A 24,652-nucleotide genomic window follows, 5' to 3' on the forward strand; every position below is an offset into this window, starting at 1 on the left:
GTAAGATATAGTTTCCCGTTGGTTGATGAAGAGAGTCGTCTTAAACCCGATGTAAGATATAGTTTCCCCGTCTGGTATGCATGAAGGAGTCGTCTTCACCCCGAATGTAAATATAGTTTTCCCCTCTGGTATGCATGGAAGAGAGTCGTCTTAGACCCCCGGGTGTAAGTTATAGTTTCCCGTCTGGGTAGCAGAAGAGGTCGTTTTTATACCCCGGATGTAAGATATGTTTTCCCGTCTGGTATGCATGAAGAGAGTCGTCTTACACCCCGGATGTAAGATATAGTTTTCCCGTCTGGTATGCATGAAGAGAGTCGTCTTAAACCCCGGATGTAAGATATAGTTTTCCCGTCTGGTATGCATGAAGAGAGTCGTCTTACAACCTGATTGTACGATATAGTTTTTCTGCCTGGTATACAAGAGCAAATTTTCTATATCGTCTATAACTTTGAACAATGTAACAGAAAATATGCAGATAAGAAACCATTTTACAATTTTGTAGGAATGGACACATATTTTAGTAAAATATTTGTTCCATCTGTTTAAACTGGCAAGCACTGGTGACAAGAATCATATTTGAACGGCCTTATATGATAATATGGTTACGTTATCATTAGAGACGGCTGTCGTATTGGAGATCTGCAGTCAGCTCTCAGACCGTCTGCAGAAAAATACACAATTTGCCTTCACTTAAATCTGAATAGGTACTATGGTGCAAAAAGGAAAAGATCAAATTATTTAATTTAAAGGTTTATCACAATACGGATGGCATGGAGTTTTTAAAGGCTTAGATAATCGGAATTTAACGTTGTTGCAATGGGGCCACGCCAGGAAAGATCTGATAATATTTTAATGTTGCTGATCTTACAATTAAAAGCAGGGAAAGCCCAGTACAAATGTTTTAATGCAAGGATGACGTTCCATATTTAGGATTGGTTTCATCCAGTTTGGAAAGCAAAAATCACAGGATCTTGAAAATGTGCTAAACTTGTGTTCGGAAGGAAACTTTTTGCTTCGATAAATTTTGCATTTCAGGAGTGGCATGTGTGAATGACGCGGGACAGGGGGATACGCCCACGAGGTGGAACAACCTTGTGTATTCAGAATTTCAGTGGTGGCCTGCAAGTGTAAGAATGTTTCTATCTTTCGTCTTAGTTCTCTATCATAATATAATGTAGTAGAATGAAGTATTCAGAATTTGCTCTCGCGCCATTATTTCAACCAACCGAAGTGGACTGTGCCCGGCTTGGCAATGAAAACGACATGATCAGAGATATTGTTAGGAAGTGCGAGGGTTCAGGCGTTTTTATCGGGAAGCCGGACTCAATCCACTTCCGCTGGTTGAAAACTGGCTTGAGAAATACCTTGTCATTTTTTAATATGTCAGCGCCAAATTCTGAATATTTTATAGAAGCATTTAAATAGAATGTGCGGGTTATTTGGTGATTATAATTGCTAAGAATTCAAATAGAAGTGCCCAGCTGCAAAATACCTGTGCTCCAAGCCAAACATGTTGAGTAAGACGTAGCAAGACGAAGTAAAGAAGTAGCAAGACGTAGTAAAGACGTAGCAAGACGTAGTAAAGACGTAGCAAGACGTAGTAAAGACATATCAAAGTTAAGATAATACGTAGTAGAACGTAAATGTCAGCTAGGTTTGAATTTTATACGTTTTTACGTTTTAAGTACGTTTCTTCTTCATTTTAATATGTTTTAGGACGTTTTATTTAGTTTTACAACTGTAGGTACATGTTACGTATATCAGTATATACTACGTATATTAAAACTCCACATTTGTTTTGAACAGTTCAAAACAAACTTGTCTGGAAAAGACATCGTTATGTGTATAGCCGTTTCAAGTATGTTTTTTTCTACGTCTATTACCATTTAATTACGTTTTATAAACGTACTCATACATACCAAATAATAGATGACAGTGTTACTGGAGCTTAACCGAGATCTTTTGTTACCATTGGAAGAACTTGTGGTTAACACCTTTTCAGGTGTATAAACTTTTACATTTACGCATTTGTAAATCTTGTAAAATATTTTAGAAAAAGAGCAAATATAATAATTTTAACTGGCTGATCAATGTATATTAGGTAACCATTGGCAGTCTAGACATTGTCTAAATATACCAAGTAGACGGGTTTTATTTGCTCTGGCGATGAATTCACCTTTCATTTCATAAAATGATATAAAGCTAAAAGTATTGAATTATTTAGTGCACGGTTTTGCATTTCCAAAGACGGTATTGATTAACGCTATTCAGCTGTTTAAACAAAATTGTAAATTCGTCTAATGTTTTGAAGCATGCAATACATGTATTTCACGATGATGTGATATGTCAAAAGTTTCTCATTCCAGCACTAACTATGAACATCTATTTTGTCACTATTTCTCACACTACATACTATGTACAAAGTAGTTATAAGCATGACGGTAGTGTTGCAGTGAATGAATAGAAACTCGATTCGATTGTAGTGATGCTGTGAATGAATAGATTATCCATATTATGATTAGTAAGCCACCTTTTTGATTACTTAAAACTTTGATCTTACCTTAATACGACTTTACCTTCGGCCATCGACAAATAATTAAAACGTTATTTATAAAGGGAGACAATCAAAATCCCCTTGATCAAAATCCCCTACATTGAAAAATGACAGGGTGTTACAAAATCCCCTTCATACTTTTGCAGGGGGTATCATAATCCCCTCTGTGATTAACATTATAGATATATAGATATCAGTGCTCCAAATTATATTATGTTTGCTAAAGGCATTGTATTTACGTGCTTTATGCAATTGACTTTTAAGTTGTATATAGTTGTATTTGAACTTTATGAAATAAGTAAAAATCACAGAGGGGATTATGATAGCTCCTGCAAAAGTACGAAGGGGATTTTGTAACACCCTGTCATTTTTCAGTGGAGGGGATTTTGATCAAGGGGATTTTGATATACACTCATTTATAAATGCTAGGGTAACTCCATCCTACTATCCAATAATCGCAATTCTAATGTCTTATGATTGCCTAACTATTGTCACATTATCTCTATCCTACAATCATATCATCGCACCTTATCAGCTTTCCATAATCATACTACTGATCCATCATCGCCATACTACTATCTGTCTGTCTTATACTACTATCCCATCATCGCAATCCTTCTATATCATCATCGCTATCCTACTATCTCATCATCACAATACTACTATATTAATTACAATCGCCATACTACTACTCCATCATCGCTAATCTTTGAGCTTACTACGGCATACTACAATACCATCATCGCAATTCTACTATCCCATCATCGCCATCCTATTATTTTACAATCGCCATACTACTGTACCAAACATGGCCATCCGTCTGTCCTTCTATCTGACTACGCTATACGACTATAAATCATCGTCATCCTACTATCTTTCTATCGCCATACTACTATACTATTATTGCCATCCTTCTATCTCACTACGCCATACTACTTTCCCATCGTCGCCATCCTACTATCTCATCATCACTTTCCTTATATCTTACTATCATCATGCTACTATCACATCATCGCCATCCTACTACCCCATCATCGATATCCTACTATCTTACTATTGCCATCTTACTATCCCATAATTACTATCGTACTATCCCATCATCGCCACCCAACTGTTTTAATAACGCCATCCAACTATCACATCATCGCTATCCTACTGTCTTACTATCGCCATTCTTCTATCCCATCATTGTTATCCTACTACCCAATTATCGCTATCCTACTATTTTACTATTGACATCCTATTACCCCATCATTGCTATCCTACTTTCCCAATATCGACATAAAACTATCTATCACATAATCGCAATCCTGCTGCCCCATCATCGCCATCCTACTATCTTACTATCGCCATACTACTATCCCATCATCCTTATCCTAATAACCTATCATCGTCATACGACACTAAAGGTATTTGTTTGTTTCAGTCTAAGATTGAAATTTCTTTCACATAGTAAACATCAGTCTCACATGTGATATTTTCTGGACGCAGCTTGCGAAAGATATTTTACCTTACGCGTATATCAAACATCTTATCTTCTTTTTTCATGTTTATAGTTTAACCAAATTCAGTTTTACCTACGCAATATCACAGGCAACGCATAACGCCTCGAACAACAACTTGACGTCTGAAAAACTTTTAAAATAGTCTGTAAAATTTATAGATTCCCATATCTTTAAATATGATAGATGCTGAATTTTATAGTGTAAGTGTATATATAAAGTTACATGTTTGCTTTATTGTCGTAGTTTGGAGCATTTATAATTCACACTCACCCGCATTCGAGTGTAGTTCAGTTCCAGTGAAAATTAAAAGTGTCATCTTCCGTTACATTTCTATAAACCATTGAAAATATAAAAAAATATCTAATCACCATAAACCTACTGTCTTACTACAACTATAATCATTATTATCATCATCATCATTATCATCATCATTATCACCATCAACATCATCATCTTACTATTTTACCATCGGTACCCTACTATCATGTTAATGAAATGGAAAGGATAATCAAGCTGGTGTCTGTTCTCAGTTTGCACTATTTTCAGCTGGATAAAAGCTGTTATTCCCGGCCTTGCCGAGATAACGAGGTTTGCATACCTGGAGGTTTGGCTAACGGTTCACCCGACTGTTCATACTTTTGCATGACAGCAGGTCGTAAGTATTATAAATGTAAAATTACCTGATTATCTCCCATCGGTATATGCCCACCATTTGTCAAGGGACGCAACATTGAGTTGATTACAGTTTACAGTTACAGTTAAAAATAAATCTGAATACATGTATGTCCTTTAAAATACACATTTCACAGCTGGAGAAACGATTTTTATGGCGTAAATAGTCTACTCTTGGATAATTATAGTAATAGAAATCGTTATCTTTCAATTATGTCTGGTAAAGTATTTAAAGTTACGTTTGTATTGCAACACTTTGCAGCTGCATATTTACTGCAAGTGTATTAGCAATTTTCACGGTGATTATAACGACGTTTCACATGAAATGTCTCTATGGACAAATTTACAAGTTCTCATGCCCAGTAAAAATAGTTCAACATACTTTGAATATATACCAACGGCGTAGTAATTTACTACTAAGAATAACTATCGACTACATGCCTTTACTTAACATCCTTTTACTTTACACAGGGGATTTGAATGCATAACTGTATATATCACCAAATTGCAGTATCATATTGATGACATGGTTAGCCGAATCAAATCATATATGCATTGGGTTTCTAACAGTTACTATCAAAGCGTTGTCAGCGATTGTGCTATTTTTGGAATGCATTCTTTTCATACACGTACTAACATAAATCATCTTCCATCAGTAATGTACTATCTGTACTTTGATTATCATAGGTAAAGGCTTCTAGCCCGGCTTATAAGTCATTCGATCTTGCACTTTTTAGTAGAGACAAGCCATGAACATAAAATGATTGAAGGTTATGTCAAATAGAAATCTGGATATGGAACACTGATTTTTCGCACCTTCTCTTGTCAGGGGCAGACAACTCATATAAAGGATATTTTCAGCAAATTTCTTTTTAAATCGTCATATTTTGCTCATTATTAATAAAACCTTAAGATTTTTTGGATTTAAGTGTTTTGTGCTAATATCTTTCTATTTATAGTATCAAAAGCAGGTTTACTCTAAAGTTTATTCATGCGCAACGACTTCCATTATTTTGATAAAAATGCTCTTAATAGTTATATTTTGTAATGAATCCTGACAGATTGTTATATAATTTATCTTTATAGGAATGCAAATTTGAAATAATGTAAATAAATAATATATTTCAGAAAAAGACAAATATATTCATTGTGGTTTATAAACAGCTACCGGTCCTTCCTTTTTATCAAAATTACCGTAAAGTGTTTGTAATATAATACTCATTTTTCAATACAAAACCCTTAAAACAACACTTATTAAACTTTTGTGACATTATCCGCGATCGACATATCATTTTCCTGGGGAAAAACCAATTAACGCAATTAAAAGGGAGGTAATCGGTAAATAGAAATAGATTGTGCATATTTGTCGCATTACCGTGATTTATGTGTTATAATATTGGTTAGTTACAAGTATCCAGGCACTAATGTATTTAGATTAAAAGGTTCGTGGTCTCATAAAGAATAATTGAGTGGAATAATTCATGGCGATTTACCATTAAATAAATTGCACATTCTGACATAGCTAGATTTGGTTGGAGTAAAACAAAGAAGAAAGTAGTCAATCTCTGTATATTTAAGAAATGAGAATTAATATCACGTGGGCGCAGCTCGAGTGATATAAAAATACGCATCAGATGACAAACAATGAAGAGCAAATCACTAAATCTGATATGTTATTTCGATTCTAACACGTTACGAAGGCATTTAGAGTACATCCTTGACGACATCCGTCAAATGCTAGTATTTGCCTATTTTCTATTTTGTGTTGATTTCTTTTCCTGTACGACTGACGTAATAATTGTGACGTCAGGAAAATGTATTGATATATAAAAATACACAATAATCAGCTAGGAAAATGAATTCGGTTGTGTTAGAATCTGCGATAAACAACGGTTGACGCGCGGACCGGTAAGACAGCATTATGAAGTCCATTTTGACATCAAATGGTGACATGACGTCCGGTTTATTACTACTTGGATAAATGAAGCCCAGAAAATTTTATCAGATATTTCAATGACCATGTAAGAATAAAAATAAAGAATGCTGTCGAGTCGTTTTTCACCTGATTTATCACAGTTCAGAGCTCAGATGCGCAGGAATTGAACCTAAATGTTTTTGATATATCTAATTAAAATGTGATATTTTTAAGAGCGTGATTTATATAAAGACATGGGTGTGATATTTTAAGTGAAATGTTTCTATAAATCTAACAAAGCTGTTTTACTCTTTGTAACGGCATGATTTGTGTATTATTCTTTATATTTTTGCAAACTAACGTAGATAGACTCAAGTGAACAGTACTAAGTCGCGATTTATTTCTTATGTTGACCAAACTATATTTATATCTGACAAATGAATGTTTTAGATTGAAAGAAAATTGACATTAAAACATAATTTATTCACACAAAGCATGAAAAAATCTAACAGAGTTGTTATTGACCTATCATCCTAAACGTCTATGGCCATAGTGTAAAATAAAAATCAGCTTAATATATTCGTGTTTTAAATGTTAAGGGGTGTGTATTTCGAACACATCAATGTAGTACATACCAAAATGGAAACTGCTAATTTGCTATTTATATCATATAAGCACATTTTTTATTTGTCTTTCTTCAACATTGTTTACACTGATTCAGTTTTGCATAACTTCAACTGTTTTTATAGATAAACTTTTCAACTTACAGCATATATTTGTACTAACATGCATCATCATGAAAGTGTCTTATGACTAAAGTCTAGCGTAATCACAGAAGAATGAAGACGCGACGTCTGTAAGCAATCGTACATCCAAACGTTCTGATATTTGTAGCCCCGTTTTGGAAAGCCAATTAACTTCTGTAGAACTATTTATTTCATTTCATTTCATCAAAAACAATCGTTTAAGAGTACTAAGTTGTGTAAAAAAGCTTATGTTCATCTTGCCATGCTTACACTCCCTTTCATTAAGAAATAGACTGTGGTTTAGTGATTCACATTTGGGTATGAAACATATGGACGTGTTTAGCTTACACGAGGCGGTAGCCTTCACACGCGCTTTAAATAAAAATCATGTATTTCATACCAAAATATAAATTTGTAAACCACGTTAGTGATGTGAATCTTATAACTACTACTTGAAATATTCAGTCTAATTTTACATATTTTGGGAGTTATACTTCTCTGGAACCCTACAGTAAATGTATTAATGCGGTGTCACAATGCAGTTTTCCCCATTGGTCACATCCGGTAACGTACACATTTACCACACCGCAGTTGTTCTACCTTTATGTAAAGTCATAGTAATGGTACATAGGTTTATCGTTTATGATGCAGAAGCAATTTTAACATATACTAATTAGGTAGCCTGTCCAAATTGTAATGTACTTTGTTGACTTAAAAACATATGTAAAAGTACATTTATAAATATTTTGTCTACAGTCATACGACAGACTAGCACAGTGTATCATCTTACTGGTAAAATGCAGTTTGATATAAATATGTTAGATCAAAGTCGCCACACTATAAGACAATCATACATTTTTTTTCTCATTAATTTATATAATAGACTAATGTATCTCTGACAGGTAAAAACAACCCAAAAATGAAATTTAGTAAGGAAATTGTTTCAAACGTGCGCAGTTTTATTCAGTTTTATTCATCAGTTAAAAAGTATATTCGGATGAGAACCCCCCTCTCCCCCCCCCCCCCCCGCCACACACACACACAACCTACCTTTTTTCCGGATATTTTACCTTATCGGGATCAACTTGCATTACTTCGTGTCAAAACATTATATCACATGCAACTTTTAAAAATGGAATTCTAAACAAATGTTTAAAATGACTACAATAAACAGTAAAATATGAGCTAGATACTTAAATATATTAAGTTCTTTATTGAGCCGCTTTTAAATGGGTTGCAAAATTGAGGCATTGATGTGAATAAAAGTATTTGATATTGCATGTTTCAGTTAGCTGTAATTTTGAAATTTTACTAACAATATACTTTTCTAAATGAGTTGAAATATGTGCATGTAGTAATTTAAAAGGTATTTGAAAAAGTCTAAGTATGAGGCTAGGAGATTTGGTACGTGCATGTTGTCATACAGTTTACAGCTGTATGCAACATCGCGGTACAAATACAGTCTCTCTGACCTATCCCTACAAATATTCTTTCAGGGAATATTTCTTCTTTCAGTTTTATATACGTTTCTTGCTTTTTAACAATTAGAAAGGGTCTGCTTTTCTTAGTATTTTATATGCCATCCCTTAGCTCTATTGCGAAACATTTATGAAATTAACCAGTCTACATTGTTCTTCATTGTGTAATAACAAGTAATATATTACTGCAAAAGTACAGAAAAGTATTGAATTCGAATTAAGATTTACGTATGAATTGATTATTACATAAATACGAGGTTTTGTTTGTATCCACAAGAAAGAAATATACAACATTTAGAATGAGCAAAATATGAGGCATCTCTCCCGTATGTGTGGACAAGTTTAAAATGACCCGAAAAGGCATTTATAGTCGGAAGAATTTTAAAGCGATATAATTTAATTATGAACACATGTTTCCTCTTTTCTATAACACAATTTTTTTTTTTAAATTATCATTGTTTGAAAACAGGATGTAAAGTTTAAGAAATGTGATACGTCGTTTTAGATAACTTATCCCTGTCCATGCAAATTATTCCAAAAGTAACCTTTCTTTGATAATTCTTAAAATAATGTTACTTAGAGAAGCTCTACATAGCCCAATTGTTTTGTCACCAGATTATTAGAAATTTCGAAAAGGGCGATACAATTTTGAACGTTGCTGAACATGATCAAATTATTTTTACGAATTCAATAGTTCTAAAGATGACGTCATAAAACAGTTTGCCCAGGCTGTCATGGTTGACTGATTCGAGTGTTCCATATCCAGAATTTATCTTCAGGTATTGTTCTTTAAGAAATGTATTATCTTAAGTCTCTACTAAAATGTGCAAGGTTCGGCCATATTTTAGAATTTATAAGCCGGGCTATTCTATGATATGATAATGATATGATATATGATTTTGATATTATTATGATATGATTATGATATGATTATGATACACGACACGATACGATACGATATGATAAGAGATGTAGTAATACGAGAACTAGGTAGTTTGTTATTCAATACGATATTATGATACGATATGATATGATTCGATATGATAATCAGGTGAGGTATGCCCATTGCCACCCTGGGGTGTTTCTAATGGACGAACTGTGGGATCTGTCAATATTTACACGTGCGGCAAGGGTACTGTTGGTGGAGGGAGCGCCACGTGCTTACCCAGTAAAGAGTGGGACAAGAAAATCGATACCACCTGCACTCGTAAGTAGAGTATCACTTGCCGATATGAAATCAGCTATATACTGATAATGTTAACTATATACATCATATTATATGCAGAGGACAACCGTAAGCTGATATAGCTTTCTGTCCAATTCCTTAATCAATGTTTTGTAAATGTTTCATGTATCACTGAAATAAAATATGTTTAAACTAAGTATAAGAATGTCTGGTAACGTAACGAATAACAATTAAACGAAACATGGTACACTTTCACAGCTATTTTAGCCCACCCGTGCAAGAACGACTCTCTTTGCTCCGAGATAAATGGATACTGCTCAGCAAAAGGACAATGCGAGTGTGAGCCTAGCAAGATATATGACGAAACCAGTAAAGAATGCGTCGTTGGTATGTTAACCGTTTTGTTTGTTTTTCCTTCTTTCTGTCTATTATTAGGTCAAAGGTTATTAAAGACATGAAACCAGTATACACCCGACGTTCGTGTATTCATAACTCAATGACATACAAGATACATATCTTCAGTCATGCTCTGTTACTTGACCTTACCATATCATATACGATTTTTTTCCATTGATTTTTACCATACTAACAAAAACAAAATTCGATCTGCAACCGCCAAGTGATGTTATCCAACGTTTTTTCGGTACCATAACCTACTGCGCCATCAAGCCAATTATTGATCTTACTTCCAATATCTTTTTTTTTTGAAAGAGATTGCTAAGTACTGACTGTTTATTTACATGTTGCTAAAAATAAAAACGCCATAGTACTTTGCGGTACTTATAAATGACAACTTTATTCTTTTCCGGTACCATAGAATTGAATAGCGCATAATTTATGCATGAGTCGGGAGAACGGCAAACGACAATGCCAACGCCGGTGATATATTACCTATTAACTTTCTAATTAATTTATGAAACAGTTCTATACAAAACATAGGTTGACACTGTGGAACTTTCTTGCTTGATTGATTTTCTGACACAATGCTGATCGTAACATGAGACAGAAGTGTTTGGATCGGTAGATGTTAAGTCATCGCTTCTGGCAGTTAACATGAATAAATTACAAGTTTTCCAAGCTTCAAATTACATATAGGTAACACACACACTTACTCAACATCCATACATATATTCATGTACCCACTCGGGCACTCATTCAACATCCGTACATTCATATACTTACTCGGTCAGGTACTCAACATTAATGCATTCATGTACTCACTCAACATCCACACACTCATGTACTCACTCGGTCACCTACTATCACCTACACAACATCTGTACATGTACTAATGTACCCACTCGGTCACCTACCTAAACATCCGTACATTTGCATTCATGTACTCACTTGATCAGTTACTCAGCATTTGTGCATTTATGTACTCACTCAACATCCGTACACTCATGTACACATTTGGTCATCTACTCATCATCTTCACATGTATTTATGTACCCACTCGGTAATTACCTCAACATCCGTACATTCATGTACTCACTCGGTCAGTTACTCAACATTCGTGCATTCGTGTACTAATTCAACATCCATAGATGTATTCATGTAGTCACTTGGTCATTGTCAGTTTTTATATAGTGTCATACCAGAGGGATTTTATTCATAAATGATATTGAATATAGTACACACGATTTTATATTCTAATTCTTAATTAAGTTAATATGAATTTATAAGTTATATGGTATGTTTTTAAATGTGAATATGTATATTGTCTCTTGTAGTTCTATTTAGAACGGTCATTTACAATTGTTTTAGTCTGTATGTAATTTTATGTTTGTAAATGAATGAGACATAAATAAATAAATAAATAAATAAGGTATTCTCTTGTGGTGTCATTTGAAGTAACAGAAAAAAGAACAATACTTGATTTGTGTTAGATCACCCTCTTTTGTTGGCTCACCTGAGCCGAAGCTCATGGTCTTGAAAACAACTGGGCAGATTTAAACCAAACTTCACAAGAATGATCCTTAGGTGGCCTCCTTTCGAAATTGCCCAATTAATTGAAATTCATGCAGAACTCTGGTTGCCATGGCAACCGAAACGAAAATTTTTGAAAAATCTTCTTGTCCAAAACTACAGGTTCTAGGGCTTTGATATTTGGAATGTAGCATCATTTAGTGGTCCTCTATCAAAGCTATTCAAATTATCTCCCTAGGGTCAAATATGGCCGGCCCAAGGGGTCACATGTTTTATATAGACTTATATAGTGGAAAAGTTGTCTTGTAGAAAACTACAGGGCCTAGGGCTTTGGTATATAACATTATCTGAACCAAGATTGTTCAAATTATGCCCCTAGGGTGAAAAAAGGCCCTGCCCTGGGGGTCCCAAGTTTTACATAGACTTATATAAAAAAATCAAAATTTTCTTGTCTGAAACCACAAAACCTAGACCTGTGATATTTGGTATGTACCATTGCCTGGTGATCCTCTACCATGATTGTTTAAATTATTACCCTGGGGTGAAAAGAGGCCTAAATTTTACATAGACTTATATACGAAAAAACTTTTAAAATCTTCTTGTCTGAAACTTCAAGGCTTGAGCCTTTGATATTTGGTATGTAGCATTGTTTTATGGTTCTCTACCAATATTGTTCAAATTATTACCCTGTTCTGAAAAGAGGCGCCAACCGGGGGTCACAAGTTTTACATAGACTTATATGGGAAAACAATTGAAAATTCTTCCTGTCTAAAAGATCAAGACCTAGGCCTTTACCCTGGGGTGAAAAGAGGCCCTGCCGCGGGGTCACTTGTTATATGAGTTATATAGGAAAAAAATCTTCAAATATTATCTGATCATATTTCCTGAACTGTTTAGTTATAATTTCCCGATGGCCCCAAGTAATTAGGGGTAACTTGACTTTGACCTTGTCCTACTGACCTACATTTTTAAGATACAGCCTTGAAATTGGGATGACATGTACAGTTTTGCACACTGATCTTAAAACTGACTTTAAGTGACCATGAATGTGACCTACTTACCTACTTTCTTAATATTTTAGCATCAGTTTGACATTTTAAACATGCGTCTCATATTACTGAGGTGAGCGATCTAGGGTCATTATGCTCATCTGGTTCTAGTTTTCATGTTATAAATATTCCGCTCTTCTTGTGCGTGTATATTGATTTTGACGTATTATGAGTATTCCTTAAATACCGGGGGTTTTATGCTGCAAAATTGGCAGAATCTAAAAATGTACATTAAATGTGAGATTGGCAACACTTGAAACAGTTTAGATACTGGAGCTATTTCCTTTTCCAGTATCCGGCATCATAAACGTTGCTTGTATCTGAACCAAGTTGCGCAAAACATTTGAATATTACAAACACATACTGTTTAATCCATTCATTCCTTTGCCGTAGCAAGGTTTTCTTTGATTTCTTTTTAAATATAACATGTATAAGACAATGCCATTGAGATTATACATTATACTAAAGAACTCCGGTCGATGGTGTTAATAGGATTTTGTTCAAAATATCTTGATTTATATTGGACCAAATTTATCATCAAAATCGTTTTTGCGGCCATATTGCACACCTAAAAGCTATACAATTTAAATTTTGGCTTTATATGTTGATAACTTGCAATACAACTTTCAGGATATCTTAGTTAGCATAAAAACCATTTTCTTACAATATAAATCTGTAAAATTTGTATTTCTATCTTTTTTTTCTTGAAATTGTCATTTTGTCCAATTTTTGCAAGATATATTTTAAGAAATCCTAGGAGACGTTAAGAATGATGTATATGTTATATCTGGATCTTGCAGAATATACCCGTTATTCGAGGAAAAACTTGGATTAAATAGTAGCGTTACTGTGATATTATGATATTTTGAAAGTTAGACAGTGGAAAACTGAACCAAGCATAGTATCCTATATTGGTCACAGATGTGAAGTCTGTGACACAACATAGCCACATACTTCACATTTCCCCTAAAATTTATACTCGATGCGAATGTTTCATGTGATACGAAATCGCCATTTTTACATTTCAAACTTAATGTGCAGTTTTACAAAACAAATGCCTTTTAACAATTGAATCGCATTGTTTACATATTTTGCTGGAACACTACCTCAGAAATCTATGTACCGTTTGTCGTATAATGTTGAGCCCACTTCTATCTGAAATGCTTAAAGCGCATCAACTTGCGAAACATTTCTCTGAGTTTGTTGAGGTAGCGCACTTGATTTGTGACTGCGAGGCGCTGTCGCCGTAGCAGTGCGGGTTGATCCCAGCTTGTGCCGAAAAAATTACTAATCAGGTCATACATTTTTATACAAGAAGCTTTGATACGTTTTTCTTATATACGTCTTTACAAAACAAGTGAATTTCTGGGCGGTGCCAATTCTGATTTAACGGACATATTTTGAACAAACTTTGTAAAGAATTACTACACAATGCTACATATCGAATACCTAAGTTTAGAATTATGCCTTCAAGTTTTAGGTAAGAACATTTTTAATGTTTTCCTGTGTAAGTCCTGTGTATGTCAACGTAAAACAAGTGAGTGGACCGAGGCGAATTTTGACCTTAGAGTCATGATCTTAAAAAAAATGGTAAAGAGCCTATGGACAATGCTACATATTAATTATCTAAGCTTTATGCCTTGTGGTTTTAGAGAAGAAAATTTTTAAAGAATTCCTTTTGGTTGAAATGGCAACCAGAATTCTGTATATAATGGAATCCTTTGAAAAGCTTTCGTAGACTTCCATCCAAGGAGCATTCAGGCTAGGTTTCATCAACTTCCACCAAATAGTTTAAGAGGAGAAGATGTTAAAGTAAAAATGTTCATGAAGGATGCTGGAAGCCGGAAAATTGACCTAAACTAATAGCTCACATTGACAAAAGTTCAATGAGCTAAATCTAGAAAAAAAAGTAATCAAGTTTCTAACACTTATTCTTTTAGAAAGCCGCTTACTGCACATTTCTAAATTTCTACGTCACTTATAATCTAAATTTATTATTTTTTGTTTTGTTTTCAAAACCTGACGATGTACATCAATGTTGCTGCATTGCAACTATCCTTTTATACTAGGTTTTGATTTTTTGTTTGTTTGTATTAGGTTTAACGCAGTTTTTCAACAGTTTTTCAGTCATGTAACGGCGGGCAGTTAACCAAACCAGTGTTCCTGGATCCTGTACCAGTACAAACATGTTCTCCGCAAGTAATTGCCAACTTACCCACATGAATTATCAGAGATGGAGGATGAATGATGTCAGACAGGATGTCTTTTATCAAATCGTCACGGAGAACATACGCCCTACCCGGGGATCGAACTCGCGACCCCGCGATCCGTAGACCAACGCTCTTCCTACTGAGCTAAGCGGGCGGGCTTTTTTTTTCCTATTAGGAAGCACAGTACAAAAAAGTCAATTGTTTTCTTACCAGAATGTGCTGATGGCTGGGAAAAGTTTGGCGTACATTGTTACTTGTTTAACAACGACCCGTTGTCATGGGAAAAAGCAAAAGTAAGGAAAGCGCATCATTTAAGTGTCCGACAGCTTTCGTTTGGTATCATTTCTATCTTAATATGAACATTAGTTGACATTTTATTTAGATTAGCACACTTTGTGATATATTATTTTTTAACTGTAATATCTGGATTTATTTTTTCCGAAGAATGCATTAATTAAGTATTAACCTTGCGCGGTCTCACACTATTCCAGTCAACTAAACATGTATACATATTAAGTCTGTATCTTGTCTAGAAAGTTAAATCTTACGTTTTCACCGTTATTAATAATGACACCCATAGCCATGATGCGTTCTAAAAATGGTGTCAAAGCACAGAAAATAATTACACCCTTCATATTGTTAATGCATTCTTCTATTAAAAAGCACCAGGCCTCTGGTAGAGCACCCGACCACGTCATTTTTAATCCGAGTACCAACAGCTCCTTGGTTATTGGTCAACACTAAAAGAGGCACTTGATTCTCTTCTTTCACACTGTCGTGGCGATGGACACCGTTACAAATGAAGTGCCGATAATAACAAATGTATGTTGTTGAACTTATTTCACAAACGGTCTGTAGTTTTATCCTTATTAAAGATGTTTCCGCATTTGTAGAAGGCACTGGTTGTGGGTCGGCGTTTTAAATTATACACGTCCACATGTTTTCGTTAGCTGGGCATAATGCTATTTGCTTTCTACGATTTGCTTCAGATACATTGTACACAGTTGGGATCAAACTTACTCAAAGTCGAAGATGCGCCAGAACATGAATTTGCAAAAGCAAAATGTGCTGGTAGGCCTTTTTATGTTTTTTGTAGTCTAGTGTTTGTTTACTCATCGTTCTTTGTTGGTTCCTTTGACAATATCGATATGATATATCATTCATTAAAATCAAAAGATTAGTAATATGAACGCTTTTTGCTAACTTGAACACGAAGTGCTCATAGTGAACTTTTAGAATCATTGGATATCCGTCGTCCACAACTTTTTAAACACCATCTTCTCTTAAACAGCTACCGCAATTTCAAACAAACTTCGCAGGAATGTTCCTGGTGTGCCATCCTTTCAATTTTTTTCAAATCTAGGTCATTCATGCAGAATTCTGATTGCCGTGGCAACCAAATGAAAAAAAACTTCAAAAATCTTCGAAGAAACCGCTGGCCAGACTTTGAAATAGTTTCAAAGAAACGTTCTTTTGTTGACCTTCTATCAAATCATTCTGTTTTATTAAAAACATGGCCGCCAGGGCTGTGACTACACGCCTGGTAAACTACAGAGCTACCTCTTTAAGAGGTATACGGTAAACTGCTCTGTCGCAACTTCCGAGGTAGTGCACTCGCGATAAAAGAACATCAACAAAGGTGAGTGTCATCAAATGTTTTTGCATTTTTACAAGCAGTGTATCGAATATCAAAACTCGGGGAATGGTAGGCGATGTAGAGATGATTTAACTTTACAGAGAACTTTAAGTTTGCTAATTCTTTCTTCATTTGTGGTCGTGATGTTTACCAACAAGCTGATTTTGCAGTAAATTTGACCATTTCGTCATGAAAGCACTTTCATTGTCAAATATTTACATTTTAACTAATATTAAGAAGCAAACCGTGTAGGCGTGAGGTAGCTGTAAAATATACAATGCATTTGGAAATAATATATGTACCGAAAATAGTTCAGGAGTAAAATTATTCACTTTTTATTTTGAGAGATAATTCTGTCGTGAAGGAGATAGCTCTGTGTTGCATGAACAGAGCTCTGTGTTCATAATTTAAACGTTTTAATATTTACTTTGGGTTGTCCTCATTGAAATAATATAAAGTTACTGTTCCATTTGATATACATATGTATGAATTTTCCAAGTATTGTTTTGATTAAGGTTTTTCATGAGGTTATAATTGTAAATTTTAAATAGTTGTGCATTCTGTTTACTTTTTTGCTCAAGTGAGTTATTGTGATCACTCGATGTCCGTCGTCAGTCCTCTGTCTGTCTCTCTGTCAACATTTAGGTTGTGTATGCAATAGAGGCTGTATTTTTCAATTGATCTTTATGAAATTTAGTCAAAATGGTTGTCTTGTTTAAATCTAGGTCAAGTAAGAAAATGTATTATCTGGGGTCAAAAACTAGGTCAACAGGTTAAATTAAAGAAATACCTTATCTGTGCAATAGGAACTGCATTTTACACTCTATCTTTATGAAATTTGATGCGAATGTTTGTCTGGATAAAATCTAGTAAAAATTTGAATATGGGTTAACTGGAATAAAAAACTAGGTCATCTGGTTAAATCAAAAGGAAAGCTTTGAATATGTGATAGAGGCTGAAGTTTTCCAATTGATTCTCATGAAATTTAGTAGAATGATTGCCTTGATGAAATCTAGGTCAACTTTAAATATGGGTTATCTTGGATCAAAAACAAGGCCACTAGGAAAAAGAAAAGAAAAAAATGTGTTTGCAATTGGAACTGTATTTCATACCGGACAAATGCGATGCTGGCGATTTATGAAAAAATAAATAAATTGAAAATGTGCGAATTAAAGCCCGCTCGAACCTATCTTTTTGCCGTTTGCGCGCAATTTCATGCTAGCGAATTTAAATGATTTCACAGTACATAAATAAGGAAATGCGATTACCGGCTCGGGCATGTTTTTTCATCATTTCGCAATTTAAAGATGATTAAGGCTCTTACGTCATAATATGAAAAAAAATTCAAATTCTAAAGAAAGGTAAATTTACACAATATCTGAAGTCACCGTACCCTTTTGACAAACGCGTCTGATTGGTTCAGATAAAAGATAAATTGATAGAAATGAAAATAGCCCAGAATATTAGAATTTCAATTATAAAGAAAGTTCTTAAATTTAGAATTCGATCACTGCAGTAATTATGTCAGTAATTGTATGTTTAATTGAGGTTGCTAATTAAATGCGTACATAGTTAAAGCACTAAATGCATTATGATTAGCCTCCACGTAAAGTTGTCCTATAAAGGTTAACTAGCTCCTAAATCATCATGACCGTTTAAAACTTTCATATTTTAGATTCATAAGTGCATTTGAACGTGCTCGTACATTGATGAAGTCACAGCGACTCTGATATTTGTACAAAGTATATTTTATTTACCCGTACGTACAAACAAACTGGTCGTGTCCTCAACGAAAAGCAATTATGGTATCATTGTTATCAGATATGATTTTACAAGCCTTGTAAAATCATATCTAAATGTAATATAGTGTAATAGGTAGTGTAAACACGTATCAGAGCCACTTCCACTAAACTAACAGGCAACCCTTGCGTTTCACAAGATAATTTCACGCATTAATTATTCTCTAACTGAATTTATCTTTTTTATAGAACAAGTAGCACATGCCGATTCTTAGAAAATATAGCCCGCTCGCTTCGATCAATAGTGAAAGTGCATATCTATTGATCATGGGCTTTGAGTTTGAACCCCCTGACTATTTTACAATGTGTCTGTAGGAGGACTTGATAGTTAGTTGCTGAGAACAAGTTAGTACTGGTGCTGAATCCAGAAGTACTTGTTAAAACGGCACTAAATACAAAACAAGCAAAATAAATATAAGAAAATATAAGTAATATGTATTATACAAATGATGCATTAATATAACAAGAGCTGTCCGTAAGACAGCCAAGCTCGACTATTCGAAATATTGTCACAGAAGCAGGAAATTATTACCCAAAATGTTAAATATCAAAAGAGTTTTAAGTTCGAAACGGGACATAATTTGACCAAAATGCATATCAGAGTTATGGGACTTTATGCTATCAACTAGTTTAATAACTCCGAAGAAACATGTTAAGTTTCAATTCAATATCTGCATTAGTTTTGGAGATAGTAACTTGCATGTAAAACTTTAACCAGAATTTTCTAAGTCCAAAAGGGGGCATAATTTGCTCAAAATACATGTTAAGAGTTATGGAACTTGACCCAGTGAGGTTGGTAAATAACCTAGAAAAAGAATAAATAAGTTTCAAAGCTATATGCCTTTTGGTAATAGCTGTATGTACTTGCACGCAAAACTTTAACCAGGATTTTCTAAGTCCAAAAGGTGGCATAATTTGCTCAAAATACATGTCAGAGTTATGGGACTTGACCCAGTGAGGTAGGTAATTGATCTAAAAAAGAAAAAATAAGTTTCAAATCAATATGCCTTTTAGTAATAGCTGTATGTACTTGCACGCAAAACTTTAACCAGGATTTTCTAAGTCCAAAAGGGGGCATAATTTGCTCAAAATACATGTCAGAGTTATGGGACTTGACCCAGTGAGGTAGGTAATTGATCTAGAAAAAGAAAAAATAAGTTTCAAATCAATATGCCTTTTAGTAATAGCTGTATGTACTTGCATGCAAAACTTTAACCAGAATTTTCTAAGTCCAAAAGGGGGCATAATTTGGCCAAAATACATGTCAGAGTTATGGGACTTGACCCAGTGAGGTAGGTAATTGATCTAGAAAAAGAAAAAATAAGTTTCAAATCTATATGCCTTTTAGTAATAGCTGTATGTACTTGCACGCAAAACTTCAACCAAAATTTTCTAAGTACAAAAGGGGGCATAATTTGGCCAAAATGAAGGTCAGAGTTATGGGACTTGGTGCTATCAACTAGTTTTATAACCCCGAAGACACATGTGAAGTTTCAATTCAATATCTGCATTAGTTTTGGAGATAGTAACTTGCATGTAAAACTTTAACCAGAATTTTCTAAGTCCAAAAGGGGGCATAATTTGCTCAAAACACTTGTTAGAGTTACGGAACTTGACCCAGTGAGGTTGGTAATTGACCTAGAAAAAGAATAAATAAGTTTCAAAGCTATACGCCTTTAAATGATAGCTGTATGTACTTGCATGCAAAAACTTAACCCAGGTGTGACGCCGACGCCGACGCCAGGGTGAGTAGAATAGCTAGACTATTCTTCGAATAGTCGAGCTAAAAATGTGATAATTGAATTGTATCTCGTAAGTGGACATAACTACTATCCGGATACATTCAACACTGCTCAAAACTGTTAATGCAACACAGAGCTATCTCCTTAGCGACATGACTATCTCCTTCACGACAGAATTATCTTTCTCAATAAAAAGTGAATATTTTTACTCCCGAACCATTTTCGGTACATATTTTATTTCCAAATGCATCGTCTATTTTACAGCTATCTTACGCCTACTCGGTTTGCTTCTTAATATTAGTTAAAATGTAAATATTTGACAATGAAAGTGCTTTCATGACGAAATGACCAAATTTACTGCAAAATCAGTTCTGTAGTTTACCAGGCGTGGACTAGTTTTCTCTATATGGCTGCATAAAATCTTTGAAAGCTTTCCCTTATAAAACTGCTGGCTCGATTTGAAAATAATAACTCATCAATTTGCCTTGGGTGCCCCTCTCCTAAATTCCTTCCGATTATACTGTTTAATGAAAAAACACAAGGCGCTAGTTTTCCCTGTTTGGCTTTATGGAAGACTAATATTTTTCTGTGAATCTACAGACCCCGATTCAAAACAATGTCACTTCAATGTACCTTTACTGACCCTTGATCAATTTCCTTCAAATAATTATTTCTCGTCAATACTACTGACGTGACTATATTTCAATATTGTCTTGTTTTGTATCATGTGTCATTGATTCCCTCCCCTCCTTCATTCCCCCATCTCTACACACATTACCAGCCTGTATTCATTTAGCGGAAACTTTACAAAATCGAAAATAATTTCAGATATTGTCTTTGCATGACCACCAACCATGCATAGCCGTAGAGACCTTTAGAATAATGTGTAACTTATATTCAAATCTTGAAAAATGAGCAGAAGTTTGTATTGACATATTCAAATTATATTGTCAGAAATTTGTTTTAAAAAGTCTAGCATATAGTAAAATAAGGAACGTTCTAATGTATTTCCTTCTAGCCCACATTATTTTATTCCGATAAACTTTCTATTTGCCTGACGTAACTTCAAAGACAAAACACGGTGTAAATATACATATTGCACTTATGATTCTGTTTATTTTTGCATATTTATGTAATGTTCTGTTATCGTAACTGTTCATTGACTAACTATGACTATCTGAATCCGGTCTCAAAACTAAACTGTCTGATTGGTTGCTCTTGAAATTGACCAATGACAATGCTGTATTCTGAAACTGTTCTCCAAACTCTATATATGCGTTTTGATATGGCAATTGTATACAATAGAATATGGTACAATTTACTACTGGATTGGTGCCCGGTGGTCCACCGAGTATGGAGAGTATCGATGGTATGATGACACTGTTATGAATTACACAGTCTGGTCCCCAGGAGAGCCTGACATTAAAAGGGGATGCGTTGACATGTTGGTCTCAGTCGACTGGGCATGGAACAGCCATCACGATTGTTCTAACACAAATGGTAGCAGTATTTGTGAGAAAGGTAAAACTTTACAGGGTCCTACGTTGTGAAACGGAATGAATACCAGTGCAACAGGGCAGATATACCATTTGTACTTACATGTTTGGGATCTTAGACTGGTCTCAAAACTCAGTTCTGTAGGTTTTTGGATTTTTGGATTGTAGGACTGGATTGGCTTAATTTTGTTTGAACAACACTATTTCATTGGTGTAGGAACATTTTAAAATAGGAGTCACGGGAGGGCCAACATGTCAAACCTATCTGAATTTCCCCCGAAATAAGTTTGGACAACTAAACAAATTTTGAATGAAAAAAATATGAAATTACATTACATATATTAAAAGAGCCTTGTATATGTTTGCTCTGGCCTGCCTTTCACCTCCCTATTTCAAGTTTGTGTATCTAAAAGCAAATACAGCCACACTGTTTGATCCACCTTTTCTTCTATAAAAAGGATTTTTCTTGATATCTCTTTAAATATAAGACACTATCTCTGTTCCTATCAAATACCATTCTAAAGTAACTACAGAGGTGGTAATATGGCAATTTTAACTTTACAAAACATTTTGATGAGTTTTGAATTTATTGTCAAAAATAATTTTATACAGTATATTTTCCATTGTAAGTACAATTCGGTTATTTTGAACAACAGAAAGTTTTAACCTTTAGACTGCTGTTGACAAATGATTCTGCCTTTGAGATCAGTGCAGATCAACTCATCCGTGCAGGCTGAGTTGATCTGCACTGTTCGTTATTCAGTCAGCACATTTTCAGTAAACACCCCTTCAAATAATAAATGGTATTGCTAAAACTAAATGATGGGCCAGTCCATTTTAGAAATTTAGCAAAGTAAAGGTTAAATATCATTTGTCTTTTTCTGTTCATATCTCCGTTCCTTTTCGCAAAGTACGAACACCCCTTTTGGAATATCTTAAACAGTTGTAATTTTTGAAGCAAATATTTTCGAACTTTTTAATGGGCTACAGTTGCAGAAGAAAGACTCAAGTTACGAAAACCCTGCTATGGAAATGGTAGATGAAACAGATTTTGTCTACGTTTCATCTATGGCACATGACAAGTGAATGCTTGTCATTATTACCATTATACTGCATGCAGGAACCCTTTACATTAACATTTGCAATATCAATTTGAAATGATGTCAAGTTTTGGTTCAGAATTATGACTTTATATATAATAAATTTTAACAGCCAGTTGCAGTCTATCAAAGTGGTGTTCCTTATAGTTTTCATGCCATTATTTAAAATCGCTACAGTAGGTTTAACTTGATAGAAATGAGAGGGCCGAGCAAATCTTTGTTTTTCTCTGAAAAAATCAGCCATCTTACATGATTAAACACATTTTGTTAAATATATGTGATTTAACTCTTTACAGGATAAAACGGCTAAACATCTACTCAACAACTGGGTGTTATCTGTTGGCGGGGTGAAAACAAAGAGATGAAAAACCGCAAAATAACTAGATATGAAATATTAACTGGATTTCATTCGGATGCTTCATTTGAAACTACAAGTTGATTTCCATATACATTACTCTATTACATATGTACATGTCTTCTTCAATTAGTGCTTTTTCTTGGATTTTAGGAGAATGGTGTCGGTATTTCTTAAGCACTCGAATTAAAAGTTGCAGTGCAATATTTCGCTATGTGTTTTGTAATATAAGCGACTTTTTCCAGATGATAGAAATTGCTTTAAAATGTAACTTTAAATCTAAATCTAAATTGCTGCTGTAATATAACCTCGCCCTGATAAAGTCATCAGAGCTATTACGATACTACCGGCGTCAGCGTCATGTGTAGACACCTTGATATGGATTCTCAGCAAGCTCACATCTCAATTATTATTCGTTAATTGGATAACACTTTACACATGCCTTCCGTATGATAATATTAATTGACTGGTACAGGTTCCATAACTCTTGATTTAACTTTAATCAAATCATGCCTATTTTTGAACTTAACCAGTTTTTTTCTACAAAATTCTACCGTAAGTAACTTCACATACACATATATGCCATGTTAATACCAACTGAATGACACACGTTCTTCAACCCTTACTATAACGCCCATTTTTGTGTCAGCAAGTTAGTATCTCAGTAACTACACATCAAAACTAAATAAATATTCTCACACTTCTTTGTCACGATTATACCAACTGAATGACAAAGGTTCCATAACTCTTGCTATCATTTTGAATAACTGTGTCTATTTTTGTACTTGGCCATTTTTTTTTCAACGTAATTTTATTCGTTATTGTCAGCACGTTAGTTAATTGCAACTGAATGAGACTTCAGTAATCCCTTCACCATAATACTAAATGAATGACGTTACAAAGGTTCCATAACTCGTGCTGTCATTTTGACAGAAGTATGCTCTTTTTGTACTTTGTTATGGCATGTCAAACGTTGCTAAATTATATAGGTATGTTATTATTATTGTATATTTGTTATTGTTATTCAATGTCTTGTCATTCATATTCTAAAAGTCATTATTGTTATTCTATATTTCGTTATTCTTATTGTATCTTTGATATCGTTATTCAATGCCGTGTCATTCATATTCAAAGTATTACCATTGTTATTCTATATGTCGTTATTCTTATTGTATGTTCGATATTCCTATGGTAAAAGTCATTATTGTTATTCTATCTTTCGTTATTGTTATTGTATCTTTGATATTGTTATTCCATGTCGTGTCATTCATATTCAAAGT

At 34.3% G+C, this 24,652-nt stretch overlaps 1 protein-coding gene across 1 annotated transcript; it reads left to right on the forward strand.

Moving 5' to 3' along the window:
• Positions 1 to 4,624: 4,624 nt before the first annotated feature.
• On the forward strand, positions 4,625 to 23,445 carry LOC123544115 (type-2 ice-structuring protein-like). The gene is made up of 7 exons (XM_053528535.1): positions 4,625 to 4,714; positions 9,922 to 10,077; positions 10,315 to 10,443; positions 15,458 to 15,537; positions 16,234 to 16,315; positions 21,727 to 21,942; positions 23,314 to 23,445. Exons 1-7 carry the CDS (start codon positions 4,702 to 4,704, stop codon positions 23,316 to 23,318), a joined length of 681 nt encoding a protein of 226 aa, XP_053384510.1. The 5' UTR covers positions 4,625 to 4,701; the 3' UTR covers positions 23,319 to 23,445.
• The last annotated feature ends 1,207 nt before the right edge of the window (positions 23,446 to 24,652 follow it).

Source organism: Mercenaria mercenaria, chromosome 2, assembly GCF_021730395.1.
Source record: "Mercenaria mercenaria strain notata chromosome 2, MADL_Memer_1, whole genome shotgun sequence".
In the NCBI taxonomy this organism is placed as follows: domain Eukaryota; kingdom Metazoa; phylum Mollusca; class Bivalvia; order Venerida; family Veneridae; genus Mercenaria; species Mercenaria mercenaria.

Bases quoted from the DNA above. Each gene is read 5' to 3' on its own strand.
- LOC123544115 (XM_053528535.1), top strand. The intron at 10,444-15,457 runs GTATGTTAACCG...TTTTCTTACCAG, and splicing joins CAGTAAAGAATGCGTCGTTG to AATGTGCTGATGGCTGGGAA. The intron at 15,538-16,233 runs GTAAGGAAAGCG...GATTTGCTTCAG, and splicing joins TGTCATGGGAAAAAGCAAAA to ATACATTGTACACAGTTGGG.